Source organism: Mus musculus, chromosome 11 (genome assembly GCF_000001635.26).
Source record: "Mus musculus strain C57BL/6J chromosome 11, GRCm38.p6 C57BL/6J".
NCBI classification, from domain to species: domain Eukaryota; kingdom Metazoa; phylum Chordata; class Mammalia; order Rodentia; family Muridae; genus Mus; species Mus musculus.
Window position 1 is genome coordinate 89035179 of NC_000077.6, and position 22253 is coordinate 89057431.

The 22253-nt window shown below is 42.8% G+C and overlaps 1 protein-coding gene across 5 annotated transcripts in view; it reads right to left on the reverse strand.

Moving 5' to 3' along the window:
- The window catches only part of Dgke (diacylglycerol kinase, epsilon), a 25617-nt gene continuing 3364 nt past the window's right edge, over positions 1 to 22253 (reverse strand). Inside the window, exons 2-11 of one of the 5 annotated variants that reach the window (NR_156181.1) lie at positions 20180 to 20339; positions 17249 to 17368; positions 15491 to 15634; positions 15141 to 15298; positions 14671 to 14722; positions 13671 to 13824; positions 9062 to 9133; positions 6984 to 7107; positions 6318 to 6381; positions 1 to 5733 (exon numbers count right to left, since the gene is read on the reverse strand). Coding sequence is in view for 3 of the 5 variants with exons in the window: in NM_019505.4 (NP_062378.1) it covers positions 5554 to 5733; positions 6270 to 6381; positions 6984 to 7111; positions 9062 to 9133; positions 13711 to 13824; positions 14671 to 14722; positions 15141 to 15298; positions 15491 to 15634; positions 17249 to 17368; positions 20180 to 20339 (1240 nt within the window). In the remaining 2 variants the exon portion in view is untranslated. Of the gene's footprint in view, positions 5841 to 6269; positions 6382 to 6983; positions 7112 to 9061; positions 9134 to 13670; positions 13825 to 14670; positions 14723 to 15140; positions 15299 to 15490; positions 15635 to 17248; positions 17369 to 20179; positions 20340 to 22253 lie in introns of all 5 variants that reach the window. The other 4 variants (NM_001362845.1, NM_019505.4, XR_001780032.2 and 1 more) reach the window with 4 other exon arrangements.

Sequence of the window (22253 nt, forward strand, 5' to 3'; positions counted from 1 at the left end):
AAGTGCTATATTTTACATTTTATTTCAAAACAAGCAAACATATCTTCAACATTTCAAATGCTCTCATTTACATTTCTGTTTGTAGGCACTGGTCACAGGATGCAGACCCAACTCAATAATGCAATTAACATAGAATAATTAACAGTGGGAGATGTTATTACTGTGATCAGAGAGGGGTAAATGTGCAAGAGCCGGGCGGCTGCTCCAGTGGGGGTCGCCGAGTGTCTTCAGTGCTGAGGGCTAAGAGGTAAGAGCAGAGGTTCTCTTGTGAGAGAACTGAGGACCCAGATAGGCTGCTCTAAACTTGCACAGAGCAGAATCACAGAGCAGAGGGCCCTCCTATCCACAGGGGTCATGCAGGAGGATCAAGTTGTAAGGATTACTAGCTGAGTGAGTCCTGAACCCAGCAATTACAAAGGGTGTAGGAGGCGATCACCACCTAAGAGCATCATGCCCTGCCCTTTCTAACCCTGCCTTTTTCTTTGCCTGTCAAATCTGCCTATCCAATCAGGATGCTATCATCCTTCGATGGTGTCAGAAAGAACTAGGAAACAATCTAATTTCCCAACTCTCTGTTTCAACATCCTATGTCTTCACCAAAGAGGTCAGCGTTCCCTTCCTGTCCAGTGTATTCTGTACTGGCTCCTTTAGTGAGTAGCCTAGGTTATCCTTATAGAGACTGAGGAAATGTTTTTTGGCCTATTGCCAGCATAATGCTTACACACTTTCTGGATATTCTATAGCCATTCTAGAGGGTTAAGCCTTGCCAGTGTCTGCATTAAAACTTGACTCTTTAATATACTCTCAAGAACCATAGGATATACCCTTTGAGACCAGGAAGCCTCATACTCATTACACAGCCAGGGGCACCAGAGTAAACACTTAGGTGTATTTATATAAAGTAACTGAATACACAAACAATTTCCACACTACAATCACAACATGAGGAATAGAGGCTAAGTTTGGTATTTTACTATGCAACAAACCTCCCATTGAAAGCTTCGAGACAGCCAAGGAAGTGTATTCCAAGTGGCAACTAAGATCCCCGAAAAAGTATTTTTCAGAAAAACATGAGGTTTTGAATGCATTAAAAACAATCATTAGGCCGGGCGGTGGTGGCGCACGCCTTTAATCCCAGCACTTGGGAGGCAGAGGCAGGTGGATTTCTGTGTTCGAGGCCAGCCTGGTCTACAAAGTGAATTCTAGGACAGCCTGGGGCTACACAGAGAAACCCTGTTTCAAGAAACCAAACCAAACCAACTAACCAAACAAAGCCCAATCATTAGAAAATCAACCATGTGATAAAGTGATCAATGATAGAACTTTTCCAAATCCCTTTTACAAAACTACAATCTCAGGGCTGGAGAGATGGCTCAGTGGTGAAGAGCACTGGCTGTTCTTCCAGAGGTCCCAGAGTTCAGCTCCCAGTACTCACACCATCATAGTGAAGACACGTGCAGACAAAACAGCCATACACATAAAAGCCCTGTTTGAGACAGGGTTTAAGTAGCCTTGTCTGGCCAGCCTTAAACTCAGAGAGCTTCCTGCCTCTCTCTGAGAGAGATTACAGACATTGCTACCATGCCCCACTGAGGGTCATTTTTTTAAATAGTGGAAATACTTTACCTACGGGTGTTATACACAACTCAGTAGCTCAGTGCAGTGTTAAGTTCAGTACAGTCTAATATGCCACAGTGACTGACAGAGGTGGAAGGCTCGTTTCTGCTCCACCAGCTCTACTCCCTGTCCTCCGGGATTCCACGAAGCCGTCTAAAGACTATCCCTTTAGGAACTAATGTAAAGATTAGGTCACTCCAGGAACTATCAATTTCTAAATGCTAGGTCATCAATTGGGTTAGAACGTAAGCAATTGTTGAGATAAGGTCCTCATATATAGCCAGGCTGCCCTTGAGCTCAGCCTCTAGGTGTGGGGATTATAATAGCACACACAGCCAACTTGATCCAAAATTGAGTAGGAATTCACCCCTCAACCACACTCGTGGCCCTCCTGGCTCTCAGAGAATACCTGAGCTGCAGGGATGGTCTGAAACCCAGGACATGCTTTGTAGAGGTGAGCCAAAGCAGGTGTCCGTGCAGACGCTGAGCGTGTGACTTCATGAGGACTGGCATGAAGTAACAGAACTATTTCTCCTCTAAAATTTCTAGACTTAAAAAAATAATTATAAATAAAATATACTTAGGGGGCTGAAGAGATTGCTCAGTGGTTAAGAGCACTGACTGCTCTTCCGAAGGTCCTGAGTTCAAAACCCAGCAACCACATGGTGGCTCACAGCCATCCGCAACGGGATCTGACGCTCTTGTCTGGTGTGTCTGAAGACAACTACAGTGTACTCATATACATAAAATAAATAAATCTTTAAAAAAAAAAAAAAAAGCACTGACTGTTCTTCTAGAGGTCCTGAGTTCAATTCCCAGCAACCCCATGGTGGCTTACAACCATCTGTAATGGGATCCAATACCTTCTTCTGTCCTACAGGTGTCCATAGAGCACTCATACACATAAAATAAATATATCTTTTTTTTTTTTTCTTCGAGACAGGGTTTCTCTGTGTAGCCCTGGCTGTCCTGGAACTCACTCTGTAGACCAGGGTGACCTCGAACTCAGAAATCCGCCTGCCTCTGCCTCCCAAGTGCTGGGATTAAAGGCTTGCGCCACCATGCCCGGCAAATAAATAAATCTTAAAAAATAATCTACTTAATATCCTGTCCTAAACCATCAGAAGTTTAAAAAAAAAGTCACAGAAACCAAATTAACACTCCCACCTCATTTCTGAATATAAAGTGCTGGCTTTTTGCTTTAATATCTTTATTTTGACATTATCACCTATTCTACTGACCTTTCTGGTCAGATTATGTATTCAGGTCCACATTAATGTGCAAATTAACATAACCTTTCAAGTTTTCTAGCTAGTGCAAATAAAAATCCCACAGTGTACAGTAGAAATATTTTACTTTATGTTACAGATAAAAGTTACTTTCTGACATGCTGGAAGAAGTACTAAATTTACACAGCACAAGAAGAACTTCTCTGAGTCAGCCTACGTCACAACCAGGCACACAAATACTCAAAAGGCAATTGCCACAGATTTCCATACTCTAAAAAAATAAAATAAATAGTTTCCACTGTATAAAATTGTTATAAATATCAGCTACATCACAGGCTCACAGCTAAGTTGCAGAGTCTAAAACATTTAACTTCAGTTACCTTACTACTGGATGACGTCTATGCTGAGACAGAAATGCCTCCGACTCTATAAAGCACTGAAAACTGTCTGCCTAAGGATCTATTCGGAGTTTATGCCAGTAAGTTCATGAGGAATGTATTAGAGCAGAAAATATGAGCGATGTGGAAACAGATAAAGAGATGGCTCATAGTTTTTCCTGAGAATGTGTAAGTGGTGTTGCTATGGAGACAACTTTAAATGGAACGGAGGGATCTCATAGTGAATCATTTTGTGAAGTATAGAGGCCTGGTAATAAGTTCACCATCTAATATATAACTTGCAAACACCAAGCACTACAAATTGTATTCAAACAAGGCACGTGCCTATTCATTTATCTGGAATGCCGGGTAACTAGTGACTCAGAGTGTGAGAAGTTACATAATGGAATGTGAGTAAGGCATCAGAGAGACCATGGCGTGTCATGGTGAGGGGACACCAAGTCCGCTCTACCTGGAATACCTCAGTGGCTACTCTATTTTGACTGATAGCCCAGAACTAATCAGTTGTTTTACCACAAATAGAGCATTATGAATTACAGGTACATAAACTGCATCTACAGTAAATCTAACAGTATGCCTCAGACCATGAATCTAAGGATGAATTTCACTACACTCCAAATAGGATCACCCACAAGGAAAAAGCTGCAAACCTTCCCAGCTATCGCAAACCTCAGCTGCAGCTACCCAGTGTGAAGGCAGTTACAAACCGGTGGAACGCCTTCACCTTTCAGTGGTAGAATCTGGCATCACCCAGGAACCGGTGGAAGAGGTTAATGAAGCAGAGTAAAATTACTTTAGATAATGTACTCGCTAATATTTTATTTACTAAGTTGTCCTTTCAAAAACATGGTCTAGGCCTGAGGTGACTAAAATTGAAGTTTATGGCAATTCACTGACTGTAGATTCATAATAAACTATTAAAAGGGAGATAAATGGTGGTTTTGGGAATAGAGTCTAGTCTTTCAGAAACTAATTCACACAAGACCACAAAGTGGAAACATGTCATTGTCAGAAACACACCAAGTTAGATGCCCACTGGTGCGGCTAACTGCAGAGGCAGGCCACAGACAGCAGAAGAGCGCCCTCTAATGGGCAGCCATGGACCTGCCTTCAATAAGTAGTAACGGACAGGTGGAGGGACACCTTGCCACCCCAAGTTCTTCATCATGTGCCCTCCCTTTTGAGGTCTGCAGACTGAGCACAGGTGAGTACATATGCCATGGTAACCAAGAGAGAGAGTTCTATGTGACTGTGACCAGCAGATTTTTGTGACCACTTTACTAAATAAAGCTGTACAATACAGTGTAAAAGCTAAACAGGAGCATCATGCCACAAGGTGAACAATAAGTTAAAAATATATCTCTTTCTCACTTTGAAATAAATATGATATAAACATCTTAGCAGAGCTTCCCTCTCCGGGGGTAGCGCTTCAGCAGTCCTGCAGTGACCTGAAGGCAGTCAGCCTGGAGTTTGTCTGAGTAACTAATCTGACTTGGAGGCGTCCCTTATGTATTTTTTCCAGTCAACAATATCTTTTAGTCTAAAGAGAAGCTGGAGAACTGTACAGCTTCCAACCCAAAGTTTTTTAAACCTTCCTTTAGACCTATTTACCTATCTAGTCGTGTGTACATATATACATGTGCACACATACTAGTGCTGGAGTGTAGTTCAATGACAGAGCATTCACCTACACTTTCAGAGGACCAAGGTTCAATCCCTAGTACTGCCCAAACAAACAAACAAACAAAAAGTCTTTGCACTTCAGTTCTACATGGTCTCGACACACCTGGAAGCATGACAGGAAATACTACTGTGAAAATGCTAAGTGCCATCTTTCTTTCAACTTTTCTCCTCAGGCGCTCCTAAAAATCAGAATGTAGGGTCCGTCTGGTTTTCGGTGTGGAACATCTTACGAAACACACTGCAGGAGGAAGCCCGGGTTAACCACGGCAGTTCAAAAAGCAAGCCAATGTTCAACATTTAATGTGCTGTCACCGTATCCAGAGCGAAGGGAAGGATCTTTCCATCCACATATTGTCCACCAGGGCAGTGCATAACGCAGCGCGAGGCCAGCCATAAAGTATCCAGCCAGGAGGAGTCTTCTGTCTTTGTGGACCTTTTTTTTCCAATTAGTGACAAATGATCAGAGCGTGTGGCTGACAGAAAAGCCTGTGTCTGTGACACTGAAGTCTAGCTGTGGAAACGCTGGTTAGGTGGCTCACACACACAATACTAGGAGTGAAATGGCGGCTGCGGTGCCAACCGTGCACCCTGTGGATGACATGTCACAGGTGCTGCTTCATCTCATCTTACTCGGCTTCCTTTACGTCCTCATGATCCGAAGGGCTTGAGATGTCGTCATCTGACTGCTCTCCAGAGAAGTACAGCATCAGTGCGTGTGTCTTGTGCGTTATGGTGACAGTACAGGGGCCTTGGGCCCACGGCTCCCCATCCACCTGCATCGGCATCATGGAGCACTTCAAAGTCAGCTGAAATCAGGAAACAATTAGAAAAGTGTCCCTTCGGGGTTGGGAATTTAGCTCAGTGGTAGAGCGATTGCCTAGCAAGGGCAAGGCCCTGGATTTGGTCCTCAGCTCTGGAGAAAAAGAAAAAAAGAAAAAAAAAAACCCCAAAATATTTAGCCGGGCGTGGTGGCACATGCCTTTAATCCCAGCACTCGGGAGGCAGAGGCAGGTGGATTTCTGAGTTCAAGGCCAGCCTGGTCTACAAAGTGAGTTCCAGGACAGCCAGGGCTATACAGAGAAACCCTGTCTCGAAAAACCAAAAAAAAAAAAAAAAAAAAAAAGTGTCCCTTCTAGAAACGACAGGCAGGTGTTCCTGAACCTTTGATATTAACAGAGTTAATCTGAAGATAGCTTTTTAATAGACTGTCTAGGGATTCCTTCCCAGTGGGCATTTTATTTCGCTAGCTGGCCAACTTCCTGCGAGCCCCTGCTACAAGCTATCAAGTTTGGGAAAGTGAGCCATGCATGCTGTCTTCTGCATACCAACCACTGTCACCTACCCGCACTGTGTGCGCTTGTCCTATTCGAAAAGGATTTGCCAGTTTCACCTGGATTTGAGCACAGTGGAAAGACCCATAGACGCCAACGATTTCCAGTAAGCCATCATCGTGTCTGACAGGAGAATAAGAAAATGTGGGTTACAGAATGCAGTAAAGTCCAATTACCCATAGAAAACACTTTTAATACAGATGGGCCATCAATCTCTCTCAATCTCTCTCTCTCCCTCTCCCTCTCTCTCTCTCTCTCTCTCTCTCTCTCTCTCTTTCTCTCTCTCTTGGATTAAAGGCATTGGTGTCAACAACCATCCACTATCATATTATTAACATACACAGCAATGAAAATCTGAGGGAAACATGAGAGTTCAAACAACAACAAAACAACAAAGCTGCCACACCATAAAAAAAAGGGCAGAAGGCTGGGTGTAGTGCTATGCACCTGTAATTCCAACATTTGGGAGGCGGAGGCTCTGTGTTCCAGTATACCAGAGCTACACAGAACCACCCTGTCTTGAAAACAGCAAAACAACACAACACAAACCCAGAGCACTTTAAACAAAGTGACAACTGCATATACTGCAGTCAGCTGTGGTACTAACTATAATCTAGCTCTAGGGAGGCCGAAGCAGGAGCACTGAGTTCAAGATTACCCTGATTTACAGACCTTGTTTCAAACCACCCGCCCCAACGAGCCAGCTCCATTGCATCTGTACATACCTGGCTAGAGGGTAAGTCTCATCTCCCATTCCTTCCCACAGTCTGCAGCCACCGCCCCAGTATCCAATGTTCAGAACAATTATGCCCTCCAAGTTAGGCAGCTCAACTCGCTCACCATCCAGTTCTAGCTTTAAAGAAATATAAGTAGTTAGTTACTACAGGGCACCCTGTCTCCACAGCTGCCTCCTGGGAATTGAAACTTTAATAAGCATGCTCAGAGACGTGAGAGATGCCTGAGGGGAAGACAACTTCCTACCTTACTCAAGGCAACCTGGCCTTTCTTTGTCTTCACACAAAATTAACTGGCTTATCCTGGTATGTGTAGAGGTCGATTCACTCTGTCTGTCTTGGTTTTGAGTGTCACTGCCTGGCTCTTACTACTTTTAAACTTGGTTTCTGGGGACTGGACTAAGGTCCTCACTTGTACTATAAGCTCTTCACCAACTGACCTGTTCCCTCAGCCAACAGGAACAGTTTTTAATCAATGTATCAACATCTTCCTTTTTTTTTTTCAATCGCCATCACCTTGCCCTTTTTTATTTACATATTTAAAATAGTTTATGTGTAGTGTGACTTCCTGCTTATGTCTATACACCATCTATATGCCTGCTGTCCAGGGAGGCCAGAAGATGGCACCAGATTTCCTGGAACTAGTTTCTTAGGCACCTGCACGTGTGTGCAACCCCCACCCCCATACACATAAGAAAATAAGATGCTCAGAAAAACCTTCTTTGCAACCTGCTCCCACCTCCCATCCTTGGAGAGCAGCCTGGTGCCTCACATTCCCAGACCAGGAACCTGCATTATCTATGCTGTATTCCCTACAATGGAGTCAGTAGGAAACCACACGACACTGTCTGTGTCTTACATTTCTGGCAGTATTTTGTGGCAGAACCTCCTATATTTCCCCTGTACACGTTTCTAACCGGCTATGCACTCCAGCCTCATTCTCTCAAACACCCTAGCACATTAATGGGCACAAAGCAACACAGCACTCCCTTATTACAAGCCTTCACTGGCTTATTACCCTGGCACAGGGGCAGAATTCAAGTTCTAAACAGGCTGGCATAATGCCATGGCCTGGCCTCTGTCTGGATGCCTTTGGCCTTGGCTCTTGCCCTCTTCCTCCCAGCAAGCCATGTTCTGCGTTGAAGCTCCCCAGCACCGCTCAGTAAGCCTTCCCTAGAGACCCTTCAGTTTTTTCCCTGCTAGGGCTCCTCGCTACGTGCTCATGCTCTCCACTTTTGCCAAGCCGGCTCTCATTTTCCCCTTCCTATTTGTCAATGCTTTTGGGCTCCTCTAATATTTTGTTGTTATTAACCTTTACAGACTCTATCTAGAAGCAAGTAAAATATACAAGACTGCTATGTATGATGTGTGGGTTCTGTAGCAACACACAACAATGTCCTATCCTTACTGCTCATACACTCTTATTTGCTTTAGTACATAAGAGGTATCATACAAAACACGAATTAATCTGTCACATTTCCCTGAGCATTCAGATGAGTTAATTAATTTGTTATCAGCCGGCTAAACAGCTTCTAAGACAAATCTGGGCTTAAGTTATGACTACTAGTTCGTGTGGCTATGAACCATGTGACTTGGAAAAATTACTTAATTTCAAATAGTCTTACTGTCTCTGGGCATACAGTAACGCTTGACAGAGAGGGTTGTAGTGACAATGTAGAGGAATGATGAACATAAAAAACCTAGGTAAGTAGAGGGTGCACACATGGCTCAGTGGTGAAGAACACCTGCTACTCCTACAGAGGGTCCAGTTCAGTTCCCAGGTACCCACCCACATGGCAGCTTACAACTGACCTGAACTGTAGCTCTAGGGGATGTGGTGCCACCCAGGGCACCAGGGACAAAGCTGGTGCATTTACCAACACTGTATATACAGGCCAAACACTCATACATATAAAACAAAAACAAAGAATACTGTAGCCAAGTGCCTGGCATAAAAACACTCCACATCCACGAACAAAGTATGTTTGCAGAAAATTTGACATTTGTTAAAGAACTTCAGAATCCAGAAAATACCTAAACCTTTAGATATCAAGACATTAGTAGCTTACCTCAATTTTTTTATTCAAATCTTTACATTCTTGCACTAAACAATCTTTAGTTCCATAGAATAAATAAACAGCCTGTGAAAAATGGACAAAAGCTATTAAAACATTAATAAGACATTGAAAATATGGCATCAAAACATCAAGAAGACACTGTAAATTTGACCTTAAAGCACTAAGAAGCGACTATGACATCAAATCATCAAGAAAGCACAACAGCAAAGCCTGCTCTGTCACAAGCTGTTGCTTCAATGTGGCCTGGGCACTAAGGCACCGATCAGGGATGCCTCTGGTACGCAACCCAGTTTCACATCCTGTAACACTTATTCGGCATTTCATTTTATCTGGTGACTGCAGTTGAAGAATTCTAGGTAACCCGTGAAATGTGAGCCTTCCCTCTCTCTCTCTCTTTGGAGATGGGGCTCATGCAGCCCCATCTGGCCTAGAATTTGATACTTAGTCTGAACTCCTAATCCTCCTGCCTCTACCTCTTGGGTACTGAGATTACAGTTGCTTGGCTGTCACCACACCTGGTTTTAAGGGGTGCTGGGATTAAGTCCAGGGCGCCAAGTCCTGCATGGTCATGGAAGGGATGGCCTGACATGGTTCCTGCCCCCGGACACAGCCAGTGGGGTGGAGGTCTTCAAAGTGTTGACAGTAGCTGGGCATGAGGCTTGTTTGTATAAAAAATATTTATTTTACTTCGCGTTTCTCCTTTGGGGAATATTCTCCCTGCCAAGGCTATCAGGAATGTATTCTCTAACAAGGTTAATGACTCTATGATAATGAGATACAGCACAAGTCTGGGAGGCGAGGGTGTGTCTATGTCTTTAGCAAAAATGATAAACACTGTGACCTTCAGGACAGCCCTTAAGGCTGTGGGAAAGAACTCTGAAAACATGAGTTCAAAAATATATGTAATTTCTCAACTGTACAAACTATAAGGACACAATATGAATTATACGAGGGGCTTCATGAACCTTTGCCAGAAAGATACAAAGGTAAAAGACTCCTGAGTTCAAGGTCAGCCTGGGACAGAGCTAGTTCAGACCTAGGCAGGATGGGAATGGTAATCTCAGGATGGGACCCCACCCATTACTGCCTATGCTTTTTTTTTTTTTTTTTGGTCCTTTTGAGACAGGGTTTCTCTGTGTAGCCCTGGCAGTCCTGGACCTCACTTTGTAGACCAGGCTGGTCTCGAACTCAGAAATCCACCTGCCTCTGCCTCCTGGGTGCTGGGATTAAAGGTGTGAGTTGCTTTTTTTTTTTTTTTTTTTTTTTAAAGATTTATTTATTACATGCATACACTGTAGCTGTCTTCAGACACTCCAGAAGAGGCCATCAGATATTGTTACAGATGGTTGTGAGCCACCATGTGGTTGCTGGGATTTGAACTCAGGACCTTCAGAAGAGCAGTTGGTGCTCTTAAGCACTGAGCCATCTCTCCAGCCCCCACTGTCTATGCTTACTTACAAAGGCAGATCTCTGAATTCATTTGTAATGTTAAAAAAAAATGTCAAATGGGCTGGTGAGATGGCTCAGTAGGTAAGAGCACCCGACTGCTCTTCCGAAGGTCCAGAGTTCAAATCCCACCAACCACATGGTAGCTCACAACCATCCGTAACAAGATCTGACTCCCTCTTCTGGTGTGTCTGAAGACAGCTACAGTGTACTTACATATAATAATAAATAAATCTTTAAAAAAAATGTCAAAAACAGAAACAAAAAACAAAACAAAAAGAAGGAGCTAGGCATGGTGGCACACGCCTTTGATCCCAGCACTCAGGAAGGGAGGCAGAGGCGGATTTTTGGTTTACAAAGCGAGTTCCAGGACAGTCAGGGCTACACAGAGAAACCCTGTCTCGAACACCCCTCCCCCCCAAATTTGCTTGCTCTAATAAGGAGCTGGGGTCAAGGAATGTTTGTAGGACAGTCAAATTGGGACCTGGAATAAATGACTTGATTGATATGTAAATAAAAGACTGGACTCTGGTCTTGAAAGCTGAGCTTTGAGTTGTTCTTTTTGCAGCTTCATTTCCCCAGAACCCCTCACCAAGCTGAGGCAGGTCCTTGGCACAGGGCTACATGCATACTATACATGAACTCTACCAATTGAGCAACATTTCTGAACCCTCTCTTTTTCCTTTGACAGGGTCTTTCTATGCAGTCTAGACTGGCCTTGATTTCCTTCCTCAGGCCTTCTATTTTGCTAGAATTATAGAATCATCCTTCTCTTTAGTAGGTAACAACAAGCCCCATTATTTTGTGGTTTAACTAGTCTTTCAGAGGGAGTGTGGGATATGGCTGAGATTTACATTTTTTTTTTTTTTTTTTTTTTTTTTTGGTTTTTTCGAGACAGGGTTTCTCTGTGTAGCCTTAGCTGTCCTGGAACTCACTCTGTAGACCAGGCTGGCCTAGAACTCAGAAATCCGCCTGCCTCTGACTCCCAAGTGCTGGGATTAAAGGCATGCGGCACCACCGGCTCTGATTTACATTTTATAAGACTATGTTGGCGTAAGAAAATTCTACCTTTTCCTACTACTCCAGAGTTTTTAAGGAAAAAAAAATCATATAAATCTAGCAAACACTGTATAAACACTTTTGCATATAGAAAAAATAGGAGAACTAAAGTTGCTAACTATACAAATAGCAATCTTTATTGTCTTAGTAACATTATTTTAAAAAAGATTTGTTTTTATTTTATGTGTATGGGTGTTTTACCTGAATGTATGTCTATGCACCACATGTATGCTCAGTAACTGTAGAAATTAAAGAGGGCACCTGACTCCCTGAAACTGGAGTTTAAAGGGATGTAGGCCATCGTGTGGGTGCTGGCAATCAAACCCTGGTCTTCTGCAAGAGCAGCCAGTGCCCATACCGCGGAGCCATCTCTCCAGTCCATGCTATCTTAGTGATATTATTTTTAAATACTAGTGGTTTGTGTCCCTGAACATTGTGATGGTTCTTTGCATCTATTGGATCCTGTAATGACTGCTGCTACAATGGCTTTTTAAATTACTAGTCCCAGTACTAATTACTGGAAAAAAAAGGATCTCAAAAATGGTGTGTATGATTGATGAGTAAAACGACTAATACAACAGTAAAAACATTAGCAGGAACAAAGACACGAGCAAGCTGAGAGCCACAGCTTACAAAACAGAGCTACTGTAGATGATTTGTTGCTCAAGCATAACCTTGCCAATAATTTCTTGGCAGGTGTTGCTTTAATGTGTCGGATTTCTCTCAATCAATGTACTTTATCAATGGTTGAATAGATGATTTGCATGAAGAGACAAACTAAATCTCTCAAGTGATCTTTAACTAGCTGTCATGGTTAGGATGGCTTTTCCCTTTCCTTGGTACTCTGCGAGCTATTCTTACAATCTTGCTATGTCTGCCCACAATAGCTAGACTAGCCATGCAAGTTGCATTCAACCTTGGTCTCTATTACAACACAAGAGAGAAGCTGTCGTGGGCACAGACGTGCACATGGGATTGTTCCTTCAAGGAAAGGATGCAAAACCTGTTCTCTGTCCAAAAGGCTGGAGCTTTCTAGTATGGTGACCTCTGCACTCTGTGTGCAAATGTTTCCTGGCACTAGATCCTCACTGTAAGCTCCTTTCCCTCAGTCCACCTATGGAACCTATCTTTATGGACTAGAGAAAACGTTTCTAAAGTTACAGCTGATCTGTATTTACTTTGTTCCTCAAGGAGACACATATGTACTTTGTTGTGCATGTAGGATTGAGTTAATTATCACCAGAGTAGATTTCACCAAATTGTGCTGTGCTTAAATATGCCTAATGTAATCTACTTGGGGTTAGACTCCTGAAGTTTGAACCACCACTGGCTACTGAGTCCTGTCGAGCAGAATTACCTTCTTGCTCCCCAGAGCTAATCACTCTGCTGTCTGCGAAGGTCACAAAGACAGCCTCTACCCTCTGCAACCTAGTATGAAATGCCAACTATTTGTAAAACAGAAATAGGGATACAACTAATTTCTATTTATTTTTCACAGCCAAGATAATAATAATAAAAAATTCCTAAACAGAGCCAAGCATGGTGGAGCACACCTTTAATCTCAGCAGAGGCAGGTAGATCCCTGCAAGTTCAAAATGAGCTTATTCTATATAGCAAGTTTCAGGGCTACCCAGAGAGATCTTGTCTCCAAAAAAAAAAAAAAAAAAAAAAAACACAAAACCAAAATAAATAGCAACAAACCAAACAAAACCAAACAATCCTTCTACATAAGGAAGCAGCTATGCTAGGAACTGGGAAAATGACTTCTGTTAAGTGCCACTGGTAACTATCTGCCTTATGGGGCTTTCTAAATCAACAGATTATATTTTCTCTATTAGTGACATAACCAAAAATTTATTTTCCCTAGCATTTCTTTCAGTTATTTAAGATAAACTTCAAAATATTCCAATTAACTTCCATATAAGTACTATATCCCAACGTTTAATTTTAAAACTCTTGTTACAGTTAACAAAATATATTTATGGATTTTAACTTGAAATCCTATACAAAACAGAGCATATAACTGTTTCTGTAAGCCAGTGTGATCTGAATCTAAGAGTGCTAAATATAATTGAACTGTTGATTTTTACTGTACCTTCGCTGATAAGCAGGGAATGTTATTTTATCCAACACACCTTGTTAAGGATTCGGCTGGAAAACAGAGATGGTGCCTTCTCACGATGAGCGTGAAAATTGAGAGCCATGAGGGCATCAGGTCCAACAGAGAAGTAGTTGTTCATTGTGAACTCCTGGGAGAGAAGAACCGACAACGACTCTACCAGCTGTGCTGTGCAAGGTCAACTTTAGTCTGCACTCTTCTAGAAAATGCACTATTTACTATTTACTGTTCGTAGACTATATACACTGCCTGGTGAAACTGTGGGCTAAGAGCCACGGACAGGACTCCCATTGTTTCTGCTCGGCACAGCACACCTCAGAACTTTCCTCTGGAACGGCTCTGAGTTTTGTCTGCAGGCCTTTTGCTCCTGTGTTCTCATGGTACTACGTGCCCTGTGCTCCTGTGTTCTCATGGTACTACATGCTCTGTGCTCCTGTGTTCTCATGGTACTACGTGCTCTGTGCTCCTGTGTTCTCATGGTACTACGTGCCCTGTGCTCCTGTGTTCTCATGGTGCTACGTGCCCTGTGCTCCTGTGTTCTCATGGTACTACGTGCCCTGTGCTCCTGTGTTCTCATGGTACTACGTGCCCTGTGCTCCTGTGTTCTCATGGTACTATGTGCTCTGTGTTCCTGTGTTCTCATGGTACTACATGCCCTGTGCTCCTGTGTTCTCATGGTGCTACGTGCCCTGTGCTCCTGTGTTCTCATGGTGCTACGTGCTCTGTACCTTCTTTGCAACTTTCAGACTCTGCGGGTCTTAACCTTTTATTCCCTTAGTTTGTACTCTCAATTCTGCCTAGTACCTCCCAAAATACAAGCCAATGGGGAAAAACTGAACCGGAAGTCATAGAGCTTGGTGAGTAAGGCAGGTACTCTGGCACTCTGCTCTGTACCCAGCCCCCTTTAGACCAGACCTCTCCATCCTATCCACAGACATTCTGTGAACAGCTCACAGCCGAAGCACTAAATACGTACCTTGGGTTTTCTTAAATTGTAGTATCCTTTATTTGTTACCTGAACTTTCCATCTAAAAAACACAAGTTAAAAAAAAAAAAGTATTTTTTACCAAAAAAACCTATATTCTAGTAGCCGGACATGAAAATTTCTATTTTAATAAGTGCTATCTATTATAAAGTATTTGAGAACATATTCACACTAAGCAAGTGCACAAATTTTGGCATAAATTAGTACAGCAAACATATTTTTTATTTAAATTACATTTAACTTGTTTTTGGTTTTTGAGACAGTGTCTTAATGCTATGGCCTAGGTTGGCCTCAGGTTCATGGCAATTCTCTCCTGTCTCAATGTCCCAAGTGCTGGGATTACAAGTGCAAGTCACCACAGCTGGCCAACTTCATTACATTTTATAGCTATACAAATCTTCATTTATAAAAATAATAACCCCAAGCTCAAATAACAGACTTGCTAGCACAATGTAGCTTACCTGTCTAGTTTGATTCCATCTGCTTCCATTACATTTCTTAAGACCTGTGCAACCGGAATTTCTCCAGCATAGCCTGTACCCCAACCCAGGGTATTGGACAGATCATTACCTGTTCCCAGAGGTAAGACCGCAACCTCTGGAATGTATTTTTCTTGTCCCTAGAATATAAAAGACACGCTGCAGACTTTGCTCTTTAGATTACTAGTATATAATAGTAACTGTAAGATGTAAGGACTAATGTAACAAAGACACAAATACAACTGTAAGTGTGCTAACTACTTAATCAGCGTCAGCACCCTACCCGAGCCGCGTCATCAGCCACCCTGACAGTAGTTCTCAAAGACTGATACCTTAATCTTCATTTCATCAATGGCATCGAGGACCCAGCCCACAGTCCCGTCCCCTCCACAAACAAGGACTCGAACTGAGTAATAAGGAAGAAGAGTGCACAGCTGCAGAGCTTTGATCGGGGGAGTTTTAGTTACATCAAACACCTAAAAACCAGAGGACAAGAAAAAAATTAGTTTTACCCAATATCGTCTTTCACCTTACAGGCTGTTACCTATTTCCCTTTTGCAGTTCTCAGAGACAGGGCCACACCTCCTGTTCACTGCGGCTCACCCTGTCCACTGACCTACAAAGGAGGAACCAGCCTCATTCCAGTGACTAGGACACTGAGGCCCAAGAGGTTTAGTCAGTTGCTGGTGAATCTGCAGATGCTGAGCTACAATTCAAACCAAGTCTATGACACTGTCTGACTCCTTTCCATTCACACCACACTATAGAGGGCTAAGCTCACCTTTAGCTAGTGTTCCATTCTTTATGCCTTAAAAGCAAAACAACACACTAGTGCAAATTTCTAAAAAATCATTCTGACAAATACACAATGACCTAATATGTAAGGACTCTGATTATCTATAAATATTTACTGACACGGAAAATACTTAGAGACTAATGGCTTCTGTATAGGTGGCTTCTGTGGTATAGTTTATAGTAATCCAAGTGGAGGGACAATTTTAATTTCCAATGGTAGGAAACTTGATAAATGACCATATAGCTGTCAAGTTACTAGTCATCAGGTTTGAAATTATGAGGATATACTGCAATGGCAGAAAATGCTGAGGCAACACAAATTTGTGCATCTTACTGTTAGCGGCAGTTATCCTCTTTGATGCTATGGACTGAATCTGGGGTCTTACATGTTAGAAATTACTAAATTTATTTATTAATGGTTATTGCTGGTTATTGCTCTAAACTGAAGATGTAAAAAGCATAAACTGGAAGAAAAAAACAGCAATTAAGTTTCAGATAACTACAAAGTGGACTGTTTTTAAGAGAGGGTCTTACTGTGTCATCCAGTCTGACCTTGAATTCAGCGATCCACCCATCTCTGTCTCTTGTGTACTGGGATTATAGCAGTGTACATTACACTTGGATACAGTTAATTTTATAGCATACGTCCCCCATTGTAAAAATCAAGGTATAATCTACTTTTCAAAAAAATTTATCTCTGAAAATGAACAAGTAGATGGTTTTAGTTTGTGCAACTACTATCATAATTCAGTTTATAACATTTTTTTAAAAGTAAGATGCCACAGCGTCCCAGTCACTTCCCACTTCCTGGCCTCGGCGATCACGAGTCTACACTTCCTGACTCTGCTGCTGTGCCTTTCCTGGATAGGTTACATGAATGCAACTATACAGTATGACCCCTTCAGACTGGAATGGTTTAGCAGTGTCTTTTTAAAATTCACTCACTATCATATAGTTTGTTTCTTTCATTCACTGAAAAGTATTCCAGTTTATGAATATACAGTCTGTTTATCCACTCAGCGGCCAATGGACAGTCGGCCCAGTCTACTGTTTGGCAATTATGGATAATGCTGCCACTGAACATTTCTCCCAAGTCTGTGGGACAGAAGGCTTCATTTCCCTTGAAACAGGATTGCCAGGTGATATCATTTTTGTTTTACTTTCTACTTGAAGGGCACGAGTCTTTTATAATTATTATTCTTTCCTATGACTGAGTAGTGATTCGAGGCATCAATAACTGTTGCATTTCAGGGAAAATAAAAATAAAATAAGGAGACTTTTTTCTCTTTAGTTACCTGGACTGGATTTAACAGGATCTTAAACTCTCCCAACAGACCTTCTCCCATGTTAGTTCCACTACGAGAGTTGGCTAGGATTATTAATGGGGTCCATTGCTTTCCAAACTTAGAAGCAAGCTAAAAAATGAACAAGAACAAAATGCGGTTAGAGTGAGAGATGGCAAGCATAAAACTTCCCTTAGTAACAGAGGTGCTGCCATTTGCTGAACTAAGAACTATGCAGTACTATCAACACGAAAAAGCCCTGGAACAGCAGAGGACCGTCCAGCTTGGCCTTCCACTCAATGTAGACTTCTTATGTATATACACCTCTATGTGGATGTTAGACAACTTCTCCCTCAGCCCCCCGCACCCTTTTTGAGACAAAGTCTCGCCATACTGTCTTGGTTGGCCTGGAATTCAGAGATAAACTTCCCCTGCCTCCCAAGTGCTGGGATAAAAAAGTGTTTCAGCAGAGAGGCTAACTTCTTTCTTGAGACATGGTCTCCCCACGGGTCAGGCAGGACTTGTCAGCTATATTTGGCTGGTCGGCCACCAAGCCCCAGAAACTCTGTCTTCCCAGGTCAGAGTCACTAATAGATGTTACCAGGCTCAGCCTTCTGCAGAGATGCTGAGGACAGAGCCCCTTATGTGCGCATGGCAAGTCCATACTGACTGAGCCACTTCCCATCTCCACAGTAATCATTCCACATCATCCATTTTAAGAAATCAAATTTAGCTGGGCAGTGGTGGCACATGCCTTTAATCCCAGCACTTGGAAGGCAAAAGCAGGTGGATTTCTGAGTCTGAGGCCAGCTTGGTCTACAGAGTGAATTCCAGGACAGCCAGGGATATACAGAGAGAAACCCTGTCTCGAAAAACCAAGGGAAAAAAAAATCAAATCTAATTAACTTTTTTTGTTGTTGTTTTGAGACAGGGTCTCTCTGTGTAGCCCTGGCTGTCCTGGAACTCACTCTGTAGACCAGGCTGGCCTTGAACTCAGAAATCCGCCTGCCTCTGCCTCCCGAGTGCTGGGATTAAAGGCGTGCGCCACCACTGCCCGGCTCCCTTTATCAAAACAGTATTTTCATGGGGCTCCTGCAGAGGATTTGAGTGTGGTTCCCAGAACCCACTTCAGGTGGCTCACAAGACCATGTTAGAAGACAGCTAAAAGTCCTTTTAAATATGAATATCCAAGCATGTCCTAAATGACTTCCAATACTTAGGTATAAACACGAAATAAATAAAAAATTTAAAGGAGCGCATTAATAAAGCAGTCCACTCTACTGCTAAATCAAATTAGTATAAAAACAACTAGAAAATGGGATTAATAATTTTCATTGACTTCTAAAATCATCAAAGTCATCACAAAATTCACCACACAATGATATATTTCATACACGTGTATTCCTCACTTGGGGTCTTCCCTCCCATTTCCTGTCCATCTTGTAAAAGCACTGTGCCCCCAGAGTTACTAATTTTGGTTTTGTTTGGTGTCCTGTAGATTGTAATCAGAGACAATGTGTGATCCTGACTTTGTAGCTGTCCATCAGAGCCTGCAGACTCACCAGTGATCTATAAACAGATACCATGTCTTCCCCTCTACAGGACTGTTGCCAGCAGGTTAGCCACACGTGGTAGGTCATGCCGTCGTGTCTGTCCCCATGTGTCCTCTTGTCATCCCATGTCGTTTCCCCTTACCCTGACAAAATTTCTGTGTAGCCCTGGATACCCTGAAATCTGTACTCTATAAACCAGACTGGCCCCAAAATGAGTGATCCACTTGGCCTCTGCCTCCTGAATGCTGGGATTAAAGACGTGCACCACCATGCCTGGCCAGAAGTGTCTCTTAGTTTGGAGTGTTTGCACACACATAATCAGGTGGAAATCAGATCCAATTTTAATATGAAGTTGATTTATATTAACTATGCATGAACCTTCAAACATAGCACACAGACAATTTAAGGACATCTTTTAGTGCTCCGACATTTTAACCATGACCTGTCCTGAAATTACAAGGATTTTCTTTTCTTTTCTTTCTTTTTGAGGCAGGGTTTCTCTGTGTAGCCCTGGCTGTCCTGGAACTCACTCTGTAGACCAGGCTGGCCTCGAACTCAGAAATCCGCCTGCCTCTGCCTCCCAAGTGCTGGGATTAAAGGTGTGCGCCACCACGCCTGGTTTTAGGAGGATTTTCTACTTGTGGTGTCTTGATGGCTCCTAAAATGTTGGATTAGGGATGCTCTACCTTTCCACTTGTGAGTCTGTCCCCAGCTAATACAGCTCATGCTTTTAGCCACCGACAAACTGGACTTTATTTTCTCTTATCTCTTCGTTTTCCTTTTCTGGATGTATCTGAGGATACATCAGCTTGCAAGATTTAGTTGTTTAAGATTCCTAGTTTTTTGCTTGGTTCTCTGAGGCAGGGCCTCACAGAACTCTGCCTGTCTCCTGCCTCTGCTTCGAGTACCGTGACATAAGGCTCTTTTACTATTTTATGCATGGATGGGCGTCTGGCTGCATTTATGCCTGTGCACTATACAAAGCAAGGCCCACAGGCCGGAAGGTGCACTGGATCCCTCTGTACTGGAGCTGGAAATCAAATCCTGATCTTCTGGAAGCGCAGTCAGTGCTCGTAACTGCTGAGCCACCTCTCTAGCCTCTGGCTCTTAGTTTTTGAAACCAGATTTGGCTAAGCATTCCAGAATTTGCAATACAGACTAAGCTGGCCTTAAACTTCTGGTCCTGTTGCCTTTACCTCCTAAGTGGTGCTGTTAAAGATGTTTGCCATCATGCTGGACCTTGGGTAAGGTTTTATGATTTACCATAACAACATTTTATCTCTCGTAACCTCTTAGTTACTTAATTCCCAATTTTTCTCAAATACACAGAATTAACTATCTTATATGTCAACTTTAAATGAAAAAGTTTATAAAAAATAAAATGAATTACCCCTTCATAATTTGTGTTTTTGTCTTTACGCATCTGGTTAATAGAAGTTAAGTAGCTTGGCGGGATGATGAGGTTTCTGAATTCTCCAAAGTCACACTTTTCGCTCCTTAAGCTGCCTCGCATGCACTCGTCGTGGACTGTCTTCTGGCACCAAATGCACCTGAGGAAGGAAGAAATGCTGCCAACTCCTGTCAAACCAGTGTCCCAAGCTACAAACCACATTCTGTCAAAAGCTATAAACAGTGTATCCATCCACACACAAATAGATGTAATCAAAAAATTTCTACAAAAACATACTACATCTTATCATGATTTTTAAATGAGTAAGTAACTTCTTAGGGCAAATTTGTAATGTGGTAACACCTGTAGGTACAACCTTCCTAAAAAGGTCAACCTAGAACAGCAGCTGTCCATTAGAAATGAGTGCGTTAGCTGCAGCCTGCTTATGATATCTGTAGTTCCGCAGGCCTGGTCTGCAAGCTTTTCAACTTTTACATACAAAGAAAGCAAGCAGCCCATTTCTTTTTTTATTTTAAACTATTTATTTTTACTTTATGGCACTGATGCACGTGTGTCTGTGTGATGGTGTCAGAACTCCTGGAGCGACAAGACCGTGGTGAGCTGCCATGTGGGTGCTAGGTTCTTCGGAAGAGCAGCCGGTGCTCTTAACCGCTGAGCCATCTCTCCAGCCCCCACACATCCCACTTCTTTTAGGAGCTGATAAATAGTTCAATGTCTGGGTCTAAAACAAAGAGAGGGCGCGTGCATCCAGACTCACTCTGTCCTGGGTGCCAACAGCAGGCAGGGATTAGTGCTGGCAAGACTCAGGCTTTCTATTATTAATCTGCTAAACTATTTAATCCACTCAGATAAGACACATCTGACTAGCAAAAACAGGCCACCTGAGAAGGACGGAACTAACTAGTTTAAAAAGGAGGGGATGTTAACTCGGGTCTTCTATTTTAAAGGTGGTTTTTCCTTCCGAACGTTGAGATTTGTCAAGTACTTACTGCTGTTTACACAGGAGTTCTACTGATGACTAAAAATAGACGCCTGAACAATGTGTTAGAGACAATTATAACAGGGCTTGCTCATGACCTTTATAAATACTGGCCTTTAGTTTCAGAAACTGTAACAGATGGTTGCACAGTTGATGTAACTAGTTCACCTACTGGTGGCCTACAGCTAATTACTATTTTATTGCAATCACTGTATAGATTATTGTTTTTGAGATAAGATTCTGCTTTTTGTCTCTTTGGCTTTGAAGTCCCAGTGCCTCAGGTTCCAGAGAACTACAATGATAGGCAAGTGGTACCACACTGGGCTCGGGTCCATTTTTCCCCCCAGTGCTAGGGATGCAACCCAGGACTTGTCCCTGCTATTCTACTGTTCTACTGATTACCTGCATATATACGACTGTAGCTCAGCTAACTCTAACTAGTGTATTCTCTTTATGTTCCCCATACACCACATTTATTTGTGGGGAAAAGGGCCAAATCTCACCCTTATTTTATTTATTATGTGCATTGGTGTTTGGCCTGCATGTATGTCTGTGTGAGGGTGTCAGCTCCTGGAGGTACAGTTGGGAGCTGCCATATAGGTGCTGGGAATTGAACCCAGGTCCTTTGAAGTGCAGTCAGTGCTGATAATCACTGAGCCACCTCTCTAGCCCCTCTCACCACCGTCACCACCGATTTTTTTTTTTTATTGTAAGTACACTGTAGCTGTCCTCAGACACTCCTGAAGAGGGAGTCAGATCTTGATACGGATGGTTGTGAGCCACCATGTGGTTGCTGGGATTTGAACTCCTGACCTTCGGAAGAGCAGTCGGGTGCTCTTACCCACTGAGCCATCTCACCAGCCCCTTTTTGTTTTTTTTTTAGAGAGAGGGTTTCTCTGTGTAGATCTTGGCTCTCCTGGAACTCACTCTGTAGACCAGGCTGGCCTCTAACTCAGAAATCCGCCTGCCTCTGCCTCCCAAGTGCTGGGATTAAAGGCGTGCTCCACCACTGCCCGGCTTCACCACCGATTTTTAAGCTGCGTAAAAGACTAGGTGACTCTGATCTACTTACCT